At 41.0% G+C, this 23,525-nt stretch overlaps 2 protein-coding genes across 3 annotated transcripts; one reads left to right on the forward strand and one right to left on the reverse strand.

Moving 5' to 3' along the window:
• Window positions 1-1,043: 1,043 nt before the first annotated feature.
• Window positions 1,044-16,912, reverse strand: mospd2 (motile sperm domain containing 2). Of its 2 annotated transcripts, none has more exons than XM_079358167.1 (16): window positions 16,834-16,912; window positions 15,868-16,074; window positions 15,727-15,784; window positions 15,211-15,366; window positions 14,219-14,305; window positions 13,952-14,106; window positions 12,645-12,705; window positions 12,513-12,551; window positions 12,271-12,395; window positions 11,620-11,793; window positions 7,550-7,668; window positions 3,801-3,894; window positions 3,561-3,657; window positions 2,688-2,808; window positions 2,450-2,552; window positions 1,044-1,729 (listed from the first exon to the last, which is right to left on the reverse strand). In XM_079358167.1, exons 2-16 carry the CDS (start codon window positions 15,898-15,900, stop codon window positions 1,577-1,579), a joined length of 1,575 nt encoding a protein of 524 aa, XP_079214293.1. In that variant the 5' UTR covers window positions 15,901-16,074; window positions 16,834-16,912; the 3' UTR covers window positions 1,044-1,576. The 2 variants fall into 2 exon arrangements, with proteins under 2 accessions (XP_079214293.1, XP_079214292.1); XM_079358166.1 differs by lacking the exon at window positions 16,834-16,912 and adding an exon at window positions 16,184-16,256.
• Window positions 16,281-22,794, forward strand: fancb (FA complementation group B). Its single transcript, XM_079358165.1, has 8 exons — window positions 16,281-17,425; window positions 17,523-17,678; window positions 17,758-17,844; window positions 18,076-18,204; window positions 19,363-19,535; window positions 20,205-20,632; window positions 20,712-20,952; window positions 21,922-22,794. Exons 1-8 carry the CDS (start codon window positions 16,502-16,504, stop codon window positions 22,328-22,330), a joined length of 2,547 nt encoding a protein of 848 aa, XP_079214291.1. The 5' UTR covers window positions 16,281-16,501; the 3' UTR covers window positions 22,331-22,794.
• The last annotated feature ends 731 nt before the right edge of the window (window positions 22,795-23,525 follow it).

Consider the following 23,525-nt stretch of genomic DNA (forward strand, 5'->3'; position numbering starts at 1 on the left):
TGTTGATGCGCTTTCTGAAGCTGCAGTGAATCACATACCGTATCCTCTGCCTGTAATTACTGACATAAAGACAATTAGGTGAGAGGAGTCTTGTCTAGTAATCAGTGTCAAACGACCGCCCAAATTATTTTCCACTCCAGCTACTGTAGCGTTCACGGATCTGATGTCACTGTTTTAGTATTTGCTGTGTTCAGCGCAGCGTATCTGAAGGGCTTCTGTGCTGTGTGGCACTCAGATGCACTTGAAAATTCAGCAGGCTATGTGTGATGCCAAAGCTTTTACTTTTATTCTCACGAGGCAAACACTCCATTTACTCACATCCTTTTTTTTTTTTTAAGTGCAAAAGCACTTACTAGCAAAATAGCGCAAAATGCATTTCTAAACTGAAGGTTAAAGTGAAGCAAAAAGTAAAGCAGGTTCTACATCTGGCTGCAATGCTCTGCTTTGAAGTGTCCAACTCCTTTTAGAGACAGCTATTCATAGAGGTTTTTGCAAGAAGGGAACATGTGGCCTCTGTAAAACAATGAGTTACAGGAAATCCCACACAATGCAATCTTCAGGGAATAAACACTTTGCATTTGTGTTTATAATCAACGCAGGATTAGTTTCGAAGTGAAGAGTCATTCCAATCATCCCTCGCATGAGAGCAGCCACCACCTACTGGGAAGAAGCTGCAAACGTTGATCCAGACACCCCTTATGTGCACACGTCTTATTATCAAATTGTGATCATTCCATGTGCTCCCTTTCCTGATTGCTCCGATCCGGATCTTGTTTTAGATATCAGCGCTTACTAAAAAAAGCTACAGTGAGTTGTGCTGTGTCCTTGCACTCTCCAGTAATTGCTTTGGTATTTAGTTTGCTGGTGTCAGTGTAATTAAAACAAATAGAAGAGCTAGCAGAGATAGTGTTCTCCTGTGGCTCCTTGGTCTGAGTGTGCAGTAAGGTCGTGCATTGCAATGTTTTCAATTAGATTTCTATGCAAATGAGAGTTTAGACAAGTATGTGAATATTGTTGCAAAAGAGGACAACTGAGGGACGGAGACATTTTCATCCAAGGACAAAACTGACAAACATTTGCTCTTTTATTTTCTTAACACGCTATAAAAGAGGGAGTATTTAACAAAACGAGATCAATTGACAAAGGGTGTTAATTTTATAATCTTTAGCTTTATACATTATAAAAATTGTACATGTTGATCACAAAAATATTTTTTCCTACATATCGTGTGGTTTTACAATAAATACAACTTGTTTCACTGCGTTGTCTTAAAAAATACATTATTGATTTGACGTCACATTGTTAAAAGTTACATCACTTCTCAATTGTCTGATAAGAGACAGGTTGAATCCTTTCATTTAGTAACTCTGCAAAAAAAAAAAAAAACCTCACATGTTCCCTAAAGTCTGCACTCCTCCCAGAATTCACAGCAGCCTGAGAGGAGGGCGAGGGACGGGAGGAGAGGGTAAAGAACCAAACTGTGTCTCAAGGTGGTCCACTTTGGCTCTGCTGCCGGAAACGCTTGTGTTTCTGTGGGCCGGCTAATCGCAGGTGGAGGAGGGCGTGCCGTGGCTGGTCAAGACGGTCGCTGAGAGGTACCAAGCAGGTAGAGGCAGTGCAGGTTCAGCACCACGAGGACTAGCACCAACATAATGAGAACCTTTTGCACCCATAGACACGTATTCAGCTTCTGCTCCAGCCGGGAGTTGCACATCATGACGCGCATGAGCTGGTGAGATAAAAACTGGATCACTGACCGGGTTTATCAATCTAACACACTTTGCAATTACAGCTGTGGAAATAAATTAGATACACAGTAAATTCAGGGATTAGTTTGACGTTTTGGGAATATGTTTAATCTGTTTTTTGCCAAGAGTTAGATGAGACAGTTGATACTACTCTCATGTCTGTGTGATAAATATTGGCCTCAAGGAGGAAGGCAATTAGCTTCTTCTTTTTTTTTCTTTTTTTTTTTGAACATTCAGGCCGAAAGCTCGAGAGAAAAACAAACCTGACTTTCTTCATCTTCTGCAACACACCGACCAGAACACCTCAAAATTAAAATAATAACCATAATAGACACTTTGTGGTCTGGACATGGTTAAGTGTAACAAGGGTTGAGTAACTTTAAATACTTTTGTCGTCTGTGTGGCGCTGTGGGATCGGTGGATTTTTTTTTTCTTGGTCCATCAATCCAAAAAATCAGGATATTCAATACGAGATGATCACTTGTCAAGACATTTCAAATTGGGCCTGCATTGTTTTTCATTTAGCGGATTTGTCATTGAAGTTTTCTGGAAAAAGTGTTAGCTCATGAGATGTAACTATTTTAAACTGAGTGCGTTGTCACACCCCTATCGGCGATCCACATCCAAGCCACACACTTTTCATATCCAAGATACAAGTAGTAATGTAGAGGAGCAGGCCTTTTTTTTTCTCACTAACTCACCATTGTGCTCAATTCCTGCTGCCCGCTGTTCCCCACCTCGAGCAGGCTGTCCTTCCGAGGACTCACTGTCAGTTTAGCACTCTCCAGAACATGACAGCGCAACCTGTGGGAGAGTCATCATGTAATAAGCGGGGGCCAAAATGATGTGATACACAGCCTACAAGTCCAAGTCACAACTGTAGAGACTGCATTTGACTCATTTGGCTGATGCAGATAAATAAGGAGCCCAGAGAAGTACCTGTGTTCCATAATCTTGGCTTTGGGTATTTCTTTCCAGAACTGTGCAAGTTCTTGTGATCCTGCATGGTCCATCTCTGCAGCCATGACCAAAAATCTGTCCTGTGGAGACGCCTGAGAACCTGCACAAAAGGATTCAGCACATTAAACCACTGTTCAGGAGGAGGTGGCTATGAAGACTTGAGGCTTGCACGTTGTGTTGCCATCATCTTCTCCTTTCTTTTTTTTTATTTTTACGACTATGAAACTGATGCATGAATTATTACCAAATGAAATTATTGGATGACACACATTTTAAGGCTGCCAAAATAAATAAAAAGCTGGTAAAAAAAACCCAAAAACCATTAAACCAATAATCATGCAGGACAGGTTTGGGGAAAAAGAACAAAACCCTGAGGGACATGACAGAACAGAAAAAGTTCTATCTGGCAAATATGAGGAGAACTAAGCTAAGACAGCTCCAGTAACACACATCTACTGTCTGTCCTGGTTGTTGTGCTCATCGAGGACAACAGTGAGCTGGTCAGTAACCTCTTGTTCTAAGACCTTGAAAATACATGTCAATAAAGAGGAGTGAAGACTTTTTTCACGAGTGGTTGAACAGCTGCAGGTTTGTAATAGGATCAAACCAGCCCAGATATTAAGAGACCTATTTATTAAGGAAAGTAAAGATGAGCAAAGAAGACATCTGGGCATGTCAACGGAACTAGAAGACGTTTTGAAGCCACTTATTATCTAAGTTGGTTTTGGGAAAGAAGGACAGTGTGTATGACAAAATGAATGAATTTGAAACAAATATAATTGAGTTTTAAAAAAAACACCTCAATGTGAAACAGCATTCAAAGTTGTTAGTGAGTAGAAGAGGATGAAGTACCTCCATGTAGGGATACGATTATGTCTACTGAAGCTCCTGCTTCACAGCTGCTGCTGCTGGGCTTCACTCTGTACTTCTCAGGTGCTGTGGTCCGTACCTGTCAAGACACCACTCACACATTAAGTACAAAACATTTAACATTTAACTGCTCAACCCTGAGAATGATCATCAGCTTCACAGAATCATTTCATTAACCTGATAACAAACACATGTATAGTGAGAGAACACACACACACACACCTTGAACGCCACTTGATTTTTGGTCACATTGGTCAGGATAATGAGGCTTCTTTTCTCCGTCTCCCCAGAGCCAAAGCTGAGCTCCTCTGCAGGGCTGGAGGTGGGGGGGGGGGGGGGGGGGGGGGGAGAGACACACATAGAGAGAGAGAGAGAGAGAAAAACAAATGATGAAACAGGAGTAACATTAGGAAACTTCTATGTGCCTCTATAGTTCTTCCACCCTGTTGACCGTAGGGAGATTTTCCTTTTACATGTATTTTTTTCCTGTTACAAACAACTTTAAATATCAGCATTAATGACTCCTAAAATAAGATAACCGCAACAAATAGCACATTGTTTTGATTTGTTTGACATCATAGCATGATGAAGCGTGAGATTTATCTGCCTCTGTTCTCAAATGAGGCCGAGCGATTGGCTGTTGGCTTGTTCAACAATCTCAGTTGTTTGACAGGACATGTGGTCATGTTGACAAGTCAGATAAAAGTGTATGGATGTTGCCTAACATCAAGCTATGTACACATTATTTGATTTGATTGGTAATATGAGTGATAAGAGTTATTAGGCTATAAAGCCACATACCCCGCTGACCTCAAACATAATAATGGAATAAAGATGGGGGGGGGGGTGTCATCATGGAGCAAACGTCATCACTTACCCATCAATTCCCTACCCTGCCTCAACAAGAGAGGAATGCTCTCCCTGATCACCCAAGGGACCCTAAAGACCGTCAACCCCTTTAAGAAAGATATTGATAAGATATTAATGTTTACTAAAATATATTTTCTCTCGTTTGTTGTTTTCAGCTCATGTTTTTAACTCCTGCTTTTACTTTTCAGATGTTACAGGACTTCCTACAAATACACCATGTGTTATGAATAAAATGTATATATATATTTTTTTCTTCTTTTTACTAAAATGCCTAAAAGGAAGTCTCGTTTGGTTTCTGATGGAACGGGGATATCTGACTCACCGAGCAGATACGTGTGCTAGTTTGAAACTCTAGTTCCAGTTGGTAACAGGAGAGAGCTGACTGCTGCGTTTTCTAAAGCAAACCTGTGGCCTCAAATTCAGTAATGACACACGTTCCTCGCTGTTTGAACTCCATGCTTTCTCTAATCAAATTTGCAACATTTAAATTGGCCTAAGACACAAATGAACTTGTTATCGCATTCAGTTATGGTACTGGGGACTTTTGCTTTACAAGGGTAAACTTGCAAACAGATACAATATTGGCCTTGTGTGTATAAAGCGTCTCATTGATACAGCTTGGCTGCGTTTTATAGACTAAAACGGCTACGAACAAAGATTCATATTTTCTTTTCATGTCTTTGTGCGTCCGTGTACCCAGTAAAACAGCTGAAGAGTCTGGTGCTTGCTTGATCTCAGAGTCTTCAGGCTCTGGAAACCTTTGGCAAACACAAGATCAAAGCCCCCTACTCCCCTCTAAAGCCCACAGCCCAGAATTAAGGCTAACGCAGCTCAGAAATATAATTGCGTTTAAGGCTCATTTAAATCTGTTTATCACTATAATTCACAGCCCAGAGCTGTCAAAATCCTCACATCAAAGCAGAGACTCTGTGAAAACACAACTCAAAAGACATTCTACATGAAAATGAAGAGTAATATCACACAGTGTGTGAAGCACTGCTAAATATTTACCAGAGTATTGTGTGGTTTCTTCTTTGCAGTGCACCACTCCTCTCTTGCAATTCAATGAGTGCTCAATTAAAACCAAGGATGTGATTGACCACATCATGTGAGAGATGTGCGACCTGCTCTATTGATCGATGACCAGTGTCTCTCACTCAGCTATTGATTGTTGGCATGCTTAATTCCTGTCCACGTGTGACCAGATCAATCTAGCTATAAAGTAACAAACACATCAATAATGACTTTAGGCACTGGGTCGATATCTGAAGGGAACATTATGTCAATAAGAACAAGATTATACTTTTTTTGTGTTAGGAAAGTAAAAACAAAATAAACATAGCTTGGATTGCATTAGTCATTCTCGAGAAAAAATAAACCAGTCTCATCCATAATAAATCTTGCCATTTGAATGCCAATTAACTCATTATCTTGCAACCCAGTGGTCTTTAAAATGCTTTGTTGAATCAGTCATAAAGCAACACATAGTAAATATAATGGTGTGAGCTTCCAGTTTTATTCTTTAGTGGATTGGTAGATTTTTTTTGGACGGCGGATAATAAACTGGCAGATGGGTACAGCATCACTTCTGGATATTCTAACCACTAAGCCTCCCTGGCTTTAACTTCTCGTGTCTCCCAAATGCAAAAGAGCGTGCGTGTGTGTGTGTGTGTGTGTGTGTGTGTGTGTGTGTGTGTGTGTGTGTGTGTGTGTGTGTGTGTGTGTGTGTGTGTGTGTGTGTGTGTAAATTCCAGCTGGGCACATTGCTGTACATCAAGACTGAGTGCCTTCACACCTAACTGTTTTTTTCTTCCTCTCACTTTTCGGCTTCTTGCACAGTTGCTACAAGAGGCCGTCTTCTGCGCTCTAACTAAACAATGTGTCACAGCCATGGCTGCAGGTCACGGTGAAAGGAAAAGGGACAAACACAGGAAATTGCATCCGGTTCGAGCCACCCCAGCCAAGTGAATTTAAAATGTCCTGCCACTGAGAGACCCATTCCTTGGAACTGTGGTTAAAAAAAAAAGTGTTATACAGAGTGCACTAATTTAATGTGTACAGTCATTTGTAAATGTTTTGAACAGCTGTTTCTAGAGTCTGTTCCCAACTCTCTATAAAACGCCGTAATTACCAAAGCAGTTGGCTTCATTACTTCATAATTACAACATTAATATGCAAATGTCAATTAGAGGTAATCAGCATAAGGGAACGAAAAAAGAACATAAAATTAATAATCAGTAATTCATTTGATCCACAGAGAAGGATTACTACTGGTACTACTTGTCCACTGTATAAAATAAAGAGCTTATTTATCTACAGTATAAATGGATGTGTTGGACAAACTTGACTTCATGGTGAGGAAAAGTGTGGAATAAACATTCCTCCTGTAGAGGAACCTGAATATCATACTTCATTTTCTTGTAATTGATGCTACAAATGAGTTCCTGCGTATGAACCTAAAGGTTGTGGTCAAGTACAAAATAACCAAAACCATATAAGTGTGGTCAAAAAACACTTCACTTATAGAGACTAATTCTTAACCTGTTTGTGACATTTCAATAAAGTTAGCAAAGAAAAGTGGATTTATCCCCTGGAGGCCTGTATGAAAGTTTATGCGAGTCCTTTAAATATTTGAAGAGATGTTTTAGTTCAGATCTGAGTGGTCAATCCACTCACCTTGTCGCTGTGGTAACAGTGTACGCATTAGTGAATAGATGTCATACATACATTTTGCTTTCTCTATCTTTCATTTAGTATGCTTTTGCATACTTCACCACCCCTCTTTATATAATGCAAAGAGAGATCGAGACATTTTATGAGGATGCATAATGCAACAAAAGACGGAAAACACTTTTTTTTTTTGGGGGGGGGGGGGGGGCTTTAAGAAAAGCTCCACTTGCTGTTAACAATGCCCACAGCAGAACCTTTTTGTTCTGTGTAACTCCCAGTACTCAGCAAAGTGTTCTCAACCATCCTCTAAATAAAGACTTTAATAAAGACAACCTCTTCTGTTCCTTTTCCCCTGCCATCAGCGGCCATCGTTTGTGAGTGAAGTGCAGACTTTCAGGTGATGATGAAGGGCCGTGAGATTGATGACGTACCTAACATCCAGCAGAGGACCTTTGAAGGTGGTCAGAGGCTTCCTGGCCCCTTTGGTCCTTGCGCTTGTTTCTCCTTTATCATTGTCCTCTGACCTCAAACTGTCTTCCATGAAGTTCACCTGAAACACAAAGGTAACTTAATTAGAAAGGAGACTGAAGACACTGATAATGTAATCACGTGACACTTCCTCCAGAATGAAATGTTTGACCTTTGCCCTTTATTCGGAGAAACGCTATCAGTTAATAAAGCTTTTGTAAGTCATCTCTAATGACTAATGAGGGGTTCTTGTGAAATAAAGGTAAAGGGCAAAGTTATCAAAAAGAATCTTTCGAAGATTTTTTATTTTATTTTTTTACAGGAAACCTCCCCCGATGACTCCTGACCCTCGTTCTGAGTCATCTGCTGCGCACAAGCACGTGCAGCACGTCCACTCAACAATAATAAGAAAAACTTGTGACTTTTCCTCAAATAACCATGAACGGAAAAATTATTTAACCAAGCCTGAAGTCATAATGCTGCGTAGACATAGATACTTTCACTTCAGCAAAACCGCCACAAACATCAACGCAAGACCACAAGACCGAACAGCAGCTGACAAGGGAAGTTGTGAAACTCTGGAAAACATGTCGGATACTGAAAATAAAGGAGAGGAGTAAGGGGGAACTGGATGCTTTCACAGTGTTGCTGACACAATATGTTGTGTAAAACAGATGGGAGAGTGAGCATGTCGGGGGGGGAATGGGGGGGGGGGGGGGGTGAATGGACTCTGCATGTGATGGGGACATTTATGACTCAGAGAGGGAAGTGTGTCATTTGCTGTGATAAGCAACTGAACATGTCATCCTTATTTAATGGCTGACTGTCATGCAACTGCCACAATGAAGACATCAGGAGATAATCAGCTGCTGATGAAATGTCTCCATTTATTTGTCATTTATAAAGAGCATACTTTACACATTCAGGTAATAAAGCGGCGAGAGACGTAGACAAGCTCACATTTTTAATTAATGTTAAAATGTTCTTCATTTTAAAAGAGTAGGCTGTCATACAGATTTCAGTCTGAAGCGCAGTATCATTAACACTACTTTCATTATATTAGTATTGCTTACAATTTAAAAAAAAAAAAAAATCACATAACAGATTTTAAAAAAAGAACAAAATTAACAAGTTAATTTGAAATACATGTGTAAAAAAAAAAAAAAAAAAAAATCATGACAAAATAAAACAGACCACAATAAAATGTGAGAACTTTATCAGGATTTCTACACGAAATGTGTACGATAACCAAGACACAGAAATGATTCAAGACTCAAAGGGAAATGTTCATAAAGTTATGGATTATACAGCACATGTTTAAAAAGGCACCAAACAAGTCTCTTAATCTATAATCACCATCTTCATTATAAGCACTGTTTAGAATCACAGACCTGGTCAATCTAACTGTTAAAAGGACAAGGCATAAAGGGCTTCTGTTGAAAAGTGGCCTCGATGTTATAAATATAGTGCTAAGGGTTAATAGCTTGAGCTACTCAAACATTAAGAGTAATTATCTTAGAAGCAATTAATTAGTGTCTTTGCAGATGACGATAATGTTGAATTGTGAAAAGGCAGCAGTGGTTGTGCGACATGTTCTCTCGGAGTGTTCTGTTTGGTTGAGCGTTGATATGAAGAGTGTGCAAAAACGTAGGCTCCATACAGCCTACAGTCCATGACGACAAAGTCACAGTTGTGCTTTTTTTTCAAAACAGTGCAATAGAGTTGAAAGGGTCAAACTGAAATGTCAGTTCCGGGAGAGGTCAAGTCAGGGCGCTGATGACATCAGCCGACTGTGAGGGAGGCGCAACTCGCAGTAAGTCCCAAGTCACGTGAGTGCACCTGCCCTTTTCCAGCAGCTGGAGAAATCTTCTGGACACCGAGCTCCATGTGTGTACGTGTGTGTGTGTGTGTGTGTGTGTGGGGGGGGATGTTACACTCTTTACCACCTCCAGCCCTTGTTTCAAAACAGAGAGAGAGGCAGTTAGCTTGCTGAAGCCATCATGCGAAGCGCCGCCTGGCTCGCAGTGTAGACAGGTAAAGTTCATCAGGCCTGAGAAGAGTCTGAACGCTGGATCTTTGTAAACATAAAGACGCAGCGCTTTTTAAAAAAAAATTTTTTTAAACACAGCTACTCGACCGGTAACACAAGCTTTCTTACCGTCCTCTTACCTCCGTGTTCCCGTCATTTTCAAACCTTTACCTTGCCTACTTTTATTTTGTGATTGCTGTCAATGCTCTTAAAAATCGATTTGGCCAACATGCATGAGCATTACAAATTCCAACCATAACTACGGCTGTAGAAGGAAGCTGCCATGCTGATCGTCTTATCTTCAAGATAACACTTGGAGCCTTGAATGAAGGCGTTTCTGGCTGAAGGCTGAAGTGAGCCAAGTTTCTGTTCTCAAGTTATGATTGGTATGTCACCAGCAGTTTCTAATCCCTTGAGACTTTTTGATCATAGTCAGGCATGTCCACAAGCGTAATGGTGTTAGATTCTCTACAGTATACGTTGAGGCTGAGAAGTAGTTTTGCTTCGAGAAATGATGTGAAATTTTATTGAAAACTCAAAGAACTACAGGGCTCTTTAAAACAGTTGTGGAGTTGTGCAGGGTTCAAAAAAAAAAAAAAAAAAAAAAAAAAAGAGAGCAAGATTATTCCTTGTTAAATAATTTACAGCAACAGCTTTGTGCCTGTTCAGAACAAACGACTAGTTTTCTATCCCGATTTGTAAACCTAAAATCTGTTGTGCATGACCAATGTGTTAGTTATTAACAATGGGAGCAGTGTTCTGTTTTTGTTGGGGTTTTTTTGGAGGGGGGGGGGTGCTTAAAAGGCTCATTGGAGTAGCTGTGTGTGATGTAGCAGCATTACGTTCCTCCAGCCTTGCATTGGCAGCAGGCTTCAGAAAGCCACAATAACCAATAAACATCCGAACAGTCATGTCCTTGTTCTTAAATGTAGGTTAACCTCGAGTCTGCTGCTCCCACACTGTGACAGAACGACAACCTAAAATTAGCCCGGACAAAACCAGCTGAAACCCTGCATGTAAACAAATCCCTCACAACACAACACAACACGTGCCAGTAAAATGTAGAAGTCATCCTGAGATGACTCCCTTAAAAGCCCTCCATCTATTTTCATGCAGGCTTTCTGTGCATGCCGGTAGAAAAGACGCTAAACAGATTATGAGTGGAGGGGCTGCACTGTCCTGAAGGGAAGGAGCAGAATACGACTTAAGCTGCAGTCCTCCTCGCTGCAAGTAGATCCGTTTTTTAGCGACAACAGAGGGAGAAGACGGTTGACAGTGACTTCAGATATAATGAAGATAAAGCCTGCAGGGCGTCTCACTAAACGCTGTCCGGCGGAGAGTAGCAGTCTATCTACAGCAGGGAAGAGCTTAAGTTACTGACTCCACGACCCGTGTGGACCAAAAGAGAGGCTGAGAGAAGCAGAGCACGGAGCTGTGGTGCGCGGGCTTTCGCTGCTAGGATTTCATCGCAGCCTCAGACATGAGGAGTCACCTTCACAGAGACGATGAGCAAAAAAAAAAAAAAAAAAAAAAAAAAAGCTTCCCGGGTTCCAAATCTCGGCCTTGCTCTAGTCAAAGTTATCTCCACAGAGAGGTTTGATTACATGCTGTATTCTCAAGCTCAGCTTAAAGAAAGCGAGTGAGTGGAAGACTAATCAGGAAAAATGGCTGACTATAAACACAAATGTCATGACAATCACGCGGCTCAATGATGTACACTGCAGCAGCTAAACTCTTCATAACAAACACACTGGTCCTGTTATGTATATTAGTTTGATGTTGTTAGTAATTTTATTAAAAAAAAAAAAAAAAAACACTTCATCATTCACATTCAGATAAACAGGCACCAATATTTTTCTGGCCGAAGAGGTTCTGCCTAATTTTGTTACCAAATACTTTCTCCAAGAGGTGAAGACATCCTCTTTATTTGATTTGATTTGATTTTAAACAGCCTGGCCTTAGTCAAAAGAATAAAACAAAAATAAACCTGAAAGAAAAATTTACCTTTTTGGGCTTCACTGCCACCTCGGAGTTTAAGCTGGACTCCAGGTTATCTTTGCTCTCCAGCTCAATCTCTTTGCTCTCCATGTCGTCCTCACTCAGAATAGGTCCGTTGTCACAGATGGGCGTTTGGAAGTCGTCGTCCGGGAGAGGGGGGTAGCTGTACTTGAAGGGGTCCTGGAAAGTAGCACAGATAAGTCACATCATTGCATTGCGTTCATCGATTTACATTCAGGGCAGTCGGTTTACATTTAGGGCAGTCACAGCGGGTGGAAAAGTCCCATGAAAGCATATAATGACATGCATTAAGAGAGGAAAACAAACTAACTGTTATCATTTACTGAAGTTGTGAATTCAGATTTCAGGGTCATTTTATGCTGTGAACCTTGATCCACTTTTTTTCTGAGAAGATGGAACACGCATGGGAATATGTAGAGCTCTAATAAAATCCCTACTACTTTTTTTTTTTTTCTAATTGTGCCAACACAGGCGAATTGTACAAAACACAAAGTTCAAAATTAACACTGTATGTTTCTATAAGTAATTTAAAGTGAGCAGTAAAAGTAAATACTGAACTATGTCCGTGCAGAAAGAAGAAGAAGAAAAAAAAAAAGATCATTTTGAACCAAACACAGACAGAAAGACGTAACCTACCGTTCCACCCATGTGAGGTGGCAGGTATTCAGCCCCGATGTAGGACTGAATCTCAGATTTGGAAGCAAACTTGAGCTTGCTGATTGCCTCAGGACCCAACCATGACTTCACAATCTTCCAGGCAGCTGGAAAACAAAGACGCGTTTGTGATCATGATGTCAGAATCCGGTCAGAGTTTGTATGATATATTGATAGACAACCACTAACGCATATTCAGTCTGCTGAGTGAGGCTCATTCTCACCATTCATGATCCAAGGCATATCCACGATGATCATTTTGGCTGAAATAGGACCAAAAAAAGTTAACATGTTGTCTTTGCGAACGTGAACATACAGTATATTTGTGCTTTATTTACTACAGCGTTTTTACTTACATAAAAACTTTGGATAATATACTTTAAAGCAGTTGATGATGTACTTCACAAAATCCATGTCCTAAAAACACAAAGGGGGCAAAAAAAAAAAAAATATATATATATAAAATCTGAACCAAACAGGAGTCCTCAACTCGAACTGAAAGAGGCTGTGTTGATTGGTTTGTTCACTTTTCATCATCTTCTCGATCAGTTCTGAGTGACCCACTTTACAGATTTTGTTTTTCCTCACAAGCCTCTCTGAATGGCTCCCTTCACAATTCCATGCAAATACTTTTTTTGGAAAGAAAAAAAAAGAAGCCTGATGGTGAGATAGGATACTCTTTTAAAGCCTGACTTGAAATGTGTTTGTACTTCAAAAAAACGTCATCTTTTCAAGGTAAAAAAAAAAATATCCACAGAAGAAGAAGTCAAAGAAGGAGCTCGGAGTCACTGTCTCAGACTTACACTTATTTTGACCGTCACTTGACCTCCACTTTAAAAAGACAAAATCAAATTGTTTGATTGCTAAAAGATAAACTTCATGATATAAATCACTTTATCCGTTTGATTCGATCATCTAGATGTTAAATGTCAGTCACAATCATCAGACAAACAGCAGATAGATATGTCAATAGAGACAGACATCTATATCCTGCCTCGGCTCCTTAAAGGGCTAAAAGCCTCATTTCTATGCAGGAGACTCACTCCTGGAGTCTTAATGAGATCATACCGGCTACCCTCACGTCTGCTCCCAGATTGGTTCAACAAGCCTCAATGAGGCCGGTTTTAAAAACTGATCTTTTAATCAAAGCATTTCATATTTAGGTAGCGTAACTATTAATCCCTTTTTTTTCTAGCCCTGCCTGTGTTTTTTGTGCGTATTTAATTGAAGTATTTCTTCAGGAGAGAGACTAGCCAATGAGACACACTCACTGACAGAGAGCTGCATGGAGGAGCTAACGCCTGCGACGCTGCGAGTCTGAGGATTAGACAGTCTTCTCCAAATTGACCAACAGGATTTAAAGGTTACTTTAATCTCTGAAGTGTAAAACCATTGAAGAGTCTTGGCGAGACGCCTGCTCAAACAGCGAGATACATGGGGACACTCGACAGCATTCCAATGACAGTCACAGCAAGGAGGTTTTTTTTTTGTCTTTTGTAACACAAGAGAGGAGAACTTCATGGGAACGAGAATGTGTCTTTAAGACTGGGATTGAATCACAAGAGAAAAATCTGTGGATTAGTGAATCACAAATGAATAAAAATAGAAAGTTTCTGATGTCATTACAACAAACCTTACTGAAACAGTATCATTAAAAACTCACTATATTGCTGAGGCCAGACTCTGCCATGTCAAAGATGACAGTGAGCGGCATCCCAGGTTCTTTCTTTGCGTACCGCTCGAGCCAGAAGGCGACATACTTCTTCTTATCCAAGGTTGTTTTTGCATCCTTGACATGAAGCTTCACCTTGAACCAGACTACACAAAATAAACAGAGTAAAAAAAGAAAGAAAAAAAGATTCACATCTTGTCAGCCATAGAAAGATAATAAAAATAGCATAATGGTGTACGGAATAGAAAAAGTACATACAGAGCTTGTTGCCCTCTTTGTCATAGCCATGGAGGTAGAGAGCACCAGTCTCAAACATCCATCTGGGAATGATGCTCTCACTGAGATCTGAAACAAGCAGTTAAACACAAATTAAACCATCCATTAGATTATAAATGTAAGCAATACACAGCACGGCAATACAAACAGTAAGACTATTTCAATAGATATATTCAATACAGTAGAACACCAAGAAATACATTTTCATTGTGAATCTCTGTTCTGCACACAGATCATCCTTAAAAGGACCAGATATAACTTTACTTAACAACCTTGTGGCCTGAAACAGGCCTGAACAACTTTCTTTCCAGTGTTACCAAACCAGTTCCCTCGACAACTTTTTATGTCTGTAAGTTTTAAAGGACCTGTAGGGATATTTGAAAACTCCTTCAGTTAATAACAACTAACTAAATTGTTTGTCGTCCACCCAAGTGAAAAGGGTAATGGAAAAACTAACATTCCCGAATGCCCCCAGATGCTAATGACTCTTAATAAATCAAATTTATTGTATTGACACATTTAATTTAGGGGATTAAAGAGATGACATTACTTCTCAGGGAAATTCCTTCAGAAAACAGATAGTGGGGATTGTTCTCAGTGGTAGCCTATGCATACGGCCGTTTTTACACACAATGACACTCTGTGTGGATTCATCCCAAGCCAACACAAAGTCAACTGTCGATCTCTGTTGAAAGCTCACGAACATCTAAATATAGGGATGTCAACATTTCTACCCAAGTTGGACTTTGGTATCAACATTCAGCCCTTTTTGCCAAAGACATCAATGTTGGAAAACAGCTTTTGTTTCAACTCTTATAAAAGTGGCCCTTTTGTTTTATTGAAAGTAACCAAGACAACACTTGTTAAGGGCATTATATCTGAAGAGAAAACGTATGATTAATTAGAGACAGTCCTTTTCTTCCCAGCTGATGTAACGTACATGTAAAATATCCCAAATTACTCTGCTTACTTACCATTCACACCAAATTCTTTCCTCCATTGAAAACTGTCATCAATCATTTTCAAGGCATCGTCAACCACATAAATTCTCCAGGTGAGGTATCCCTCCACCAGCACATCGTCGTTTTGAAGCCTGTCCACATCTCTGGAGTCATATTTCTCAGCTGACTCTGTAAAAGGTAACATACAGGTAAGAGAATCACATGACATGAACCTCGAGGGAAGTTAAGCACAATACGTCACTTTCCAACCTTACGTCCTTACGTAAAACACTGTTAAAGTCATAATGACCCCACTGTGCTGTAAACTTAAATTAATTATTGTTGAGTGGGCCGTTATACCATTGAGCTACTCTAATTACTACAAAAGATTGAGACCGTTCATTAAGGGCGTGATATGATCAGACCGACAATGAAAACAAACAAAAAAAAGTCGTCAGTTAGCTGCTAATATTTGAATTTTAACGTCTGAATCAACGACGGGTTAAGGAGCAAATGACTCCCAGCTTATCCTTAATAACTCTTGTTTACCTTGGAGGTACTCATTCTTGAATCGCTGTCTCGTCTCTACGATTTTCTTGTCAAGGTCCTGTCAAATTGTTGATTAAGGTTAGAAAAATGCCCGACAGATTAAATTCTTAAAGTCATTCAAATGTGCTGCTGACACGATACCTGTGCTCCTTCGTGTTGCTCAAGTTCAGCCATATTTAACTGAGTCCCCCTTCTCTCTCTCTATGTGGTAGTTCCGTGTTTAAGCTAGCAAGTTTTGGGTAGATAGCTAACCCTGGATGAATCAGTGCAAAGTGTGCAACTGGCGTTATGTGCTGGCCATTTTGGCTCCAGCTTTGGCCACGCCTCTCTCGCTTTGTTGTTTCTTTGCTGTGGAAGAGCGGGGGGGAGTGTTTAAAAGCATTCAATATCACACACACACACACACACACACACACACACACTAAAAGAGTTAATCTAATAACTCAAACATACATACAGTGTCACCGTCCTTTCTAAAAAAAATTCAGCTAGCTAAACAGTTCAGCTTAATGTTGTCAACTCAACTCACTCCCCCATAATGCCCTTCGACTAACCGGAAGCGTTCAACTTAAAGTGGCGCGTACAACAGTCACTGTGAAACGTAGGAAACGGATGCATTTCTATATAGTTCTCTCTCTAGTAGTATACCAACACTTGTACTATTTACACACCATTTTGAGACGTCTGCCATTAAATATTTTTCGAGATATTTTTTTTGTATCATATCTTTTGAGCTGTCAATAAGGAGGGAAAGGATCTGGTAGGAATCCGAAATATGGATATGCTGCTGCTAGGAGATTTTGATCGAAACCCCGATCGACTTTCCCACAATGGACAGATAATCTCGTTTAACTGTGAACAAACGTCAGCCGCAAACGAAGACAGGAGCGAGTTGTTATTCTGCTGTTTTTCATTTGAACGGGATGTCAACAGGTTCGTGAAGGCAGCTGACGGAGCGGCTGTCATCAGCAGAGGGAAAACCCCGGCACATGTGGATATTGTGGAGAGTAAATGCGCCATAAATGTTCGGGAAAGAGTCACAACACCGTGTATTCTAGTAACGAAGAAGAGCAAGAAAGGACACAGCTTCCATTATATTCTACTTACATTAGGCAGCTCACATCGTCTAGAGCCCTGCATTGACTTTAAGCTGCCTTATCAAATGAAGGAACACGTGACTATCCTCCACGGCCCCACAGTGTTGTGGAGTCACGCTGATGATGTCTTCTATACATCTCCACAAGCTGGAGAAGTCAGGCAGATACCCATGAAGTTTTCCCACAGTGTTTTTGGAGAGCTCCCTTTACACAAAGAGAGGGTTTTTATTCTCGGGCAGCAAAACATTTCAGAGAAGTTCTTGAATGATGAGCCCAGAAGCAAAATCCTGGGCTATTTTGTAGAGAGCGGACATGTGTTTGATGGCTCTCGGATTTTGCCTCATCCATACATGTGCATCACACGGTGCATCCTAGTCCTGTCAGCTGAACAAGAGGAACATGTGTTGAAATCCGATGTGGTTGCAGCAACTTCTAGAAAGCAGCTGGTTTATTTTAAGAATGGTGTTGTGAAAGAGACATGCCAACTTCCCTTTGATGATCCAGAAAGTATCCAGGTGGTCAACACAGGAAGATGTGGCTTCCTGTTTGTTGTATACTTTCATCACGGACATGTATGTGCTGTATGGAGGGAATCACTTAAGGCAAGCAAGAACTAGGTTTCAATATTTACTCACTTTGTATTTCTTAGAGCTTACTGTCAGTATGTTTGTTAACCTACCTTGTTGTTCCTTTTACCAGATAGCATCACACTGGTCTGGTGTTGGCTCTGTCCACGTGGATGACTTTGTGGGATGTGGAACAGATCAGATGCTGTTGATTTTTAAAGACCAAGGCACATCAGGACAGCCATTGGGAAATTTCCTCCTCACTGACCTTTGTGGCGTCTCATTTGCTGTTAGGCATAATTTTTCATCATATCGGTTATGCTGTCTTCTGAAACGTTCCTTTGTGACAACAAGTTCTTGTGTTTTAGAATTACCAGGATAACAGGGCACCGAGGACAAGTCCTCCACCAGGAAACCATCTCCTCACTCTTCAAGCTTTAGAGTCCAGATTACAGGCGAGTAATTCAAAACTTTTTAAAATTCTTCTAAGTTGTTTGTCTTTATTTTAAAAGAGCAGAAATAATGAAAAGTTGCGGTTTGTCTGTGGAGTCATTACGAGACCACAAACACGTCGTTTTAACCTTAATCAAAGAACTTCGGGTGGCTTTTACATGCGTTACAACCTTCCTCACGGACTATGTTCAAGTTTTAGTAAATACTGTCATACTACTGTTTCAAAAATTCAGAGTGGATTGACAGTGCTGCAGAAGCTTCAAAGAGAAGAGAGCATGAAGGAGAGGGTGCTGCAGCACTCGCTCCGAGTCCTCACAGGTGGTGTTGCAGAAGAGGAACCTGTTGTCACAACGCCTGAGCAGGTATTGTTTATGTCAAAAAGAATCCAACAGGAACTATCTGCCAGAAACAGCCTGCCCTACTTCATTATTAAGCACATATTTATAGAAGGCTAGGTGAGTATAGAGTAGATAATATGTGCTATAGTGCTGGGACATGACTTCCTATGACATCATAACCACAACAATACGATTCCAGTATTCTTCTGTTACAAGCAGAGCTTAAAAAGAAGAGTACTCACAGATAATTGGTGCAGAATACAAAGAAACACTCTGAGTTGGGACTTTAAGAAGGTCACTGCTGCTGTTGCATTCTTACACTTTCCTTCTTTCATTTTCATCAATGGGTTTTCAAAATGATAACAACCGTTTCTGACCTCCATCTGCCCAGCGCAAGTGTTCTAAAACAGCACATTAAACGTGTGTATTTCACTTCATGACATCATTTCAAAATCATCCCCAAGCAGTGTTGTCACATCAATGCGTTTCGATGAACACACATTTCCTCTTTATTATATAGGAAATACCAACCCTATTTGTCTCTATTTAAAACCTTTATTTTCCTGCTGAGCCCTTGTAGCTAACCTGGCAGAGCTTGCTCCCCGCTGTTTGATTCCAGCCGCTGCCCTCTGCTCCATGTCACCCTTCCTCTCACTATCTCAACAATTCCTGGCTCCTATCAGCTTGTTGTCCCCTCGCAATAAAGGCAAAACATCCTTATTTCCGCCTTCCTTTCCCTCAGTTGAGGTTTCCATTCCAACTCTTGTCTTTCATGTTGATAAGCCGCCGTATTTAAAAAAGCCTCTCCCATGAGTCCGAGGCAGTCAGCATTTTTTGAGGCTGGAGTTGGGAAAATACCTGCATTGGAAAATACATAATTCCTCTTACCTTTTAAAGTTTTGCTGACAGTATAATTTCCTATTTTTTCAATAAATTTGTTGCTGTTTTTCTGCTCACCTTAAATCCCTCTTAATCTAAACGCTGGCCTCAATGACTGCACTGTGTTTTGTCAGAAGGTGACACTGCACGCTCCCTGTTCTCTAATAGCCTTTAAAAAAGTCCGCTGCACGGGCACCTAATGGGCTGTTGTTCAAATTGAAATGCCTGACGTAAACTGCTATTGCTGTCAATGCTGTCACACGCTTGTCATTGCTGATTATAGTCGTTGCGCTCCCTGTCCAGGAAGGCCTCGTCGCTCTGTGGGACTGTGACGATGAGTCAAAGGATGAAGGCTTGGATGACAAGAAACGAGACACGCCAGCAGTGTGTTCAAAACCTCAAGTTGACAAGCTGTGGCATCGCGTCGCTGAGGACCGACTGGTTGTGGGAGTGATACTAACCACTGACAGCTCTGCGTAAACACGATTTTCTTTTGCATTTTAATCGTTTTTATTTTTCTGTGTTGGAATCCAGGCGCTGGCATTTCTCATCTCTACGTAAGCGCTTGTTTCGGAGTCGCCCACTTGATTGTTGTCGCACAAAATGAAATGATCCAGTCGCGTGGCCCCCCCGTCTGTGCACTAAAGATTCCAGCAATTTGAATGCATCACTTAATGTTGAGATGTAGTGAGTGTTACAACTGTATAGCTGGCCCAGCTATGTCATTCCTGCCTGTTTAGATTTAGCTGAACCGAAACATGATGGAGGTGGTTGAGGTGGAAGGACTACTAACTACTAACCCTCAAAAAATGGAGATTTCATTGCGCGATTTTAAAAAAGTATAACTTTGTACATCAGCATATAATCCCTAATTCCTTTCTATTGAAACAAGAGGCCATTTGATTACTCCTTCTACGTGTCCCTGCTTTTGGTTTAAAATTATATGGAGGTTAAACTATTTAAACAAAGCCTTTAATTTGATTGGTGCGCTTGTGCGGCCAGTGTTACCTCACGAGCTGGACACACTGGTTTTGTTTGACATCTGTATTCCAAAAACACACTACATGTCTGTACCTGCTTTCTATGATTTCTGGTCTGGTTACCTACATTTCATGTGATATCGTGACGTGTTATTTTTGTTCCAGACCATTGGCCAGTGTGAGCTTATCCGTCCTGACAGAGACACACCACAGCTCAGCGCCTGCAGTCATCAAGACCCAGAGCCAAGTTTTCTGGATCCCTGCTCCCAGCTCTTCATCCTCCTCCTCCTCCTCCTCTTCTTCTGCCTCCACGTTCCCAGAGCCTGCAGCGAAAAAAAGCAGGCAGCACAGTTCCAACAGACCCAATGATCTCAACACTTGCAGACTGGCTGTGACTGCTGTGACCACACTGACACCTTTGTTGACCTCTGGCTGTGTCAAGTGTCGTGTCATGCTCCATTACGTCCAGGGACGAGATGCTTTCGCCTTTGTGAGCAACCAAACACCGGCTTTCCTGCATTGTGGTGATGTCGCTTTGAACGTCCACACTGGCTTCCAAACCCGTCTGCTACAAAACCCTGAACTCAAAACAGGTAAAATCACAAATGCCTGCTCCTTGATTTCTTAACTTGGATACTTGGATGTTTATTGTCGTCTGCTTGTTGTGCACAGATGAGGTTCTGGAGGACTTGTTGAGTCTGATGGCGGTGCTGGATCGCTGGGTGTTGGACATAGACTCTCCAGATTACAGCCTCAGTGATATTGAAGGCTGGATTGAGAGGAGAGAGGGTTGTAAAAGGATAGACGTGAACCCTCAGTATCTCCTGCTGAATCCTGCAGTAACATGTTCTCCCATGCTGCTGCGCTGGCATCAGATAACTCCTTTCCAAGGGGAGCTGTCTGTCCACTGCAGGTGAATCATTTTTATTTACAGATACCAGACCAGCAGCAGAGCTGTGTTACTGACTTCACAGTTGGAGGTCTGAATGGTTGAAATTCTGTTCAGAGCTGGATTCATTTTGTCTTTAGTGTTCTTTGGATTGGTTCTTTTTGAAAACACCTTTTCTTTTTCTTTATGTTGGACTTAACACAATGGATAATGTGTGTATTTAATGCCTTACCTTTAATTCATTGTTGTCATGCATATCTCTCACTGGTTGCCCTTTTCCACGCATGTGTGTGGATTGCAGTTTGTTTGTGGATATATATATATATATATATATATATATATATATATATATATATATACATAACATGTAGATGAGTAGGATTGTCTATTATGCGCTCAAGAATCAACAAAACAGGGAACCACTCGAAACACAATGATCAGAGAGAGCCTCGTTTAGTTTGACCTTTCATATTCAAATGTCAGAACGGCTTTTTCTGTTTTAATTGGGGAAACGATTTGGTTTGCATCCGTCGGATGATTTTGTTCTGCAAACGTAAAAACAGAAAATGCGGTCGATTTTGAGGATTTCTATACCTGCAGAATCGCCGATATTACGGCTCCTCGTGTTTGTTCAAGCTCTGTTGCCGGCTGCTTCCTTGATTCATTTTAATTTATTCTGAAGGAGCTAAAGTAGGTAGCTTGGCAAGTAGAAGTGGGCACTGCTCAATTATTATTAATGGATTCCAAGTTGACAAGGCTTTGAAGTTGACTAGGATGCACGTCAGAGTGTTATTCCACTGAATATCAAAGTGGTGAGGTTTTTCTGGCAAGCAGAACGCTTAAAATGACCGTGATACAGCTTCTGAACAGGTTGGTGGGCGAGAAACCAACACAACAAACACAAGTTACAGAAAATGATGATCAAGAAATGTTAACTGTCATATTTCCACATCTTCAAAAAGATAATTTTTTGTTCTGTTTTTTTTTTTGCAGTCAGTTACAGATGTTCCAGTTCTTGGACTCCTTCTTGGCTTACCTCCCTGACTCTTGCTCAGTCCAGCCCGTCAAAGGAACGAGAGGACAAGACGCAGCCCAGATATTTTCTTTAGCCCTGGAAAAAGAAGTGAAGTCTCTCACAGAGAGTGTGTCATCGCTAATTTGTGAGGAGGAGGAGGAGGAGAGGAGGAGCTTTGGAAAGGAGGACAGCCCTGATCCAGGTTCTTTAGGGGGGTTACAAAAGGTCAGAGAGCTGTGGCAGCAGGACGTGGAGAGGAGCAGGATGAGGTTGAGCCCCCTGGTGGATATGGCGAGGTATCGTAGGCTAACGCAGCACATGTTTAAAGTCCAGCTTGACGCAGACTTGGCAACGCTTCTCCACGCTCAGAGAACTTTGTTCAGCTAATGTGCTGCAGATGTGCTCAATAATCCCACAGTTAGTTCTGTTTGTGAACACAAACTGTAATCATAATGTATGCTCTGTGCCTTTCAACTGTACTGAGAGCTGCCCCTGTTGCTGGCATTGTTATGTCTGCTCTACCAGACAGTCTCTCGGGGTATCACAGCCTTAATGATACTGGCGTGATAGAGCTCCCCCCCCCCTCAGTTTACTCTTCTGTTCATGTCCCGTTAGACCCTCAGTGTTCAAAAACACTCTTTAATCTCTTCTGCTGCTGTTTGCAATTCAGCAGGAGACACAGACACCACTTTCATCCTGGAGTTTGTGCTCTGAATGACGACAGCAGATGATGGTAGAGCAAGGGGTTATACATCCGTGTGGCTGGTGTTGACTCGAAGCTCTAAGTGTTTTTCCCCCTCATGCCTCATTTATTTCTGGTTGAAATGATGTAAATAAAAACAGTCCTTCGATGTTTTTCTTCGTCTATTCGTCTATGATGCACTGTTAGTCTAAATGCCATTTTACAAGTAAACATCAAACCCAACTAAATATGAGGTCATCTTCACTGAATCGTGACCAGACGTGTTTGGCTTAAGAGAGTTTTTCTTTTTCTCTCTTTATCTCTCCTTTGATATATCACGTTAATTACCAGAGGACACAACAAAACACACATGAAGCATAATTACCCCCCCAAAGTACCATATTCATGGTTTCTCAAAGTGTTACATAATTCAGCTGTGTATTAATTAAATTTAGCAGAAATGCAAAATCTAGTGAAATAGAATGGAAGTAAAGCTAACTGTTAGCTTCTCCTGTTGAGTTTTGACAGCTCAATATCAGCCACTGAGCACATTGATCACACTACAACACCTTGTTTTGCCCTGAACGCCCTCAAATACAGAAAACAGTCCTCACACACACAAACACACACACACACACACACACACACACACACACACACACTCTGTCTCACTGGTGCTCGCTGAAAGCGCTGACTGCCACCCAGAGTAAAATATCAGGTTTGTCATCCTTTTATTGCCTGCTAACTTCTATTGACTCTGAGTGTTTTGAGAAGACTGCAGGATCTCTAACTGCCGCTCAAGTCCACTCACATTAATGAGGAATGAAAACAACTAAGGTACATACGCTCACTGTGTTAAAAAACAACAACAACACACACACACACACACACTCATGTAAC

Source organism: Symphodus melops (assembly GCF_947650265.1).
Source record: "Symphodus melops genome assembly, chromosome: 12".
Lineage (NCBI taxonomy): Eukaryota > Metazoa > Chordata > Actinopteri > Labriformes > Labridae > Symphodus > Symphodus melops.

Bases quoted from the DNA above. Each gene is read 5' to 3' on its own strand.
- fancb (XM_079358165.1), top strand. From the start codon at position 16,502: ATGGATATGCTGCTGCTAGGAGATTTTGATCGAAACCCCGATCGACTT. The intron at 18,205-19,362 runs GTATTGTTTATG...CTCCCTGTCCAG, and splicing joins TTGTCACAACGCCTGAGCAG to GAAGGCCTCGTCGCTCTGTG. The intron at 20,953-21,921 runs GTGAATCATTTT...TTTTTTTTGCAG, and splicing joins GAGCTGTCTGTCCACTGCAG to TCAGTTACAGATGTTCCAGT.
- mospd2 (XM_079358167.1), bottom strand. From the start codon at position 15,900: ATGGCTGAACTTGAGCAACACGAAGGAGCACAG. The intron at 15,785-15,867 runs GTATCGTGTCAG...ACAATTTGACAG, and splicing joins AGCAACACGAAGGAGCACAG to GACCTTGACAAGAAAATCGT. The intron at 12,396-12,512 runs GTGAGAATGAGC...TTTGTTTTCCAG, and splicing joins TATGCCTTGGATCATGAATG to CTGCCTGGAAGATTGTGAAG.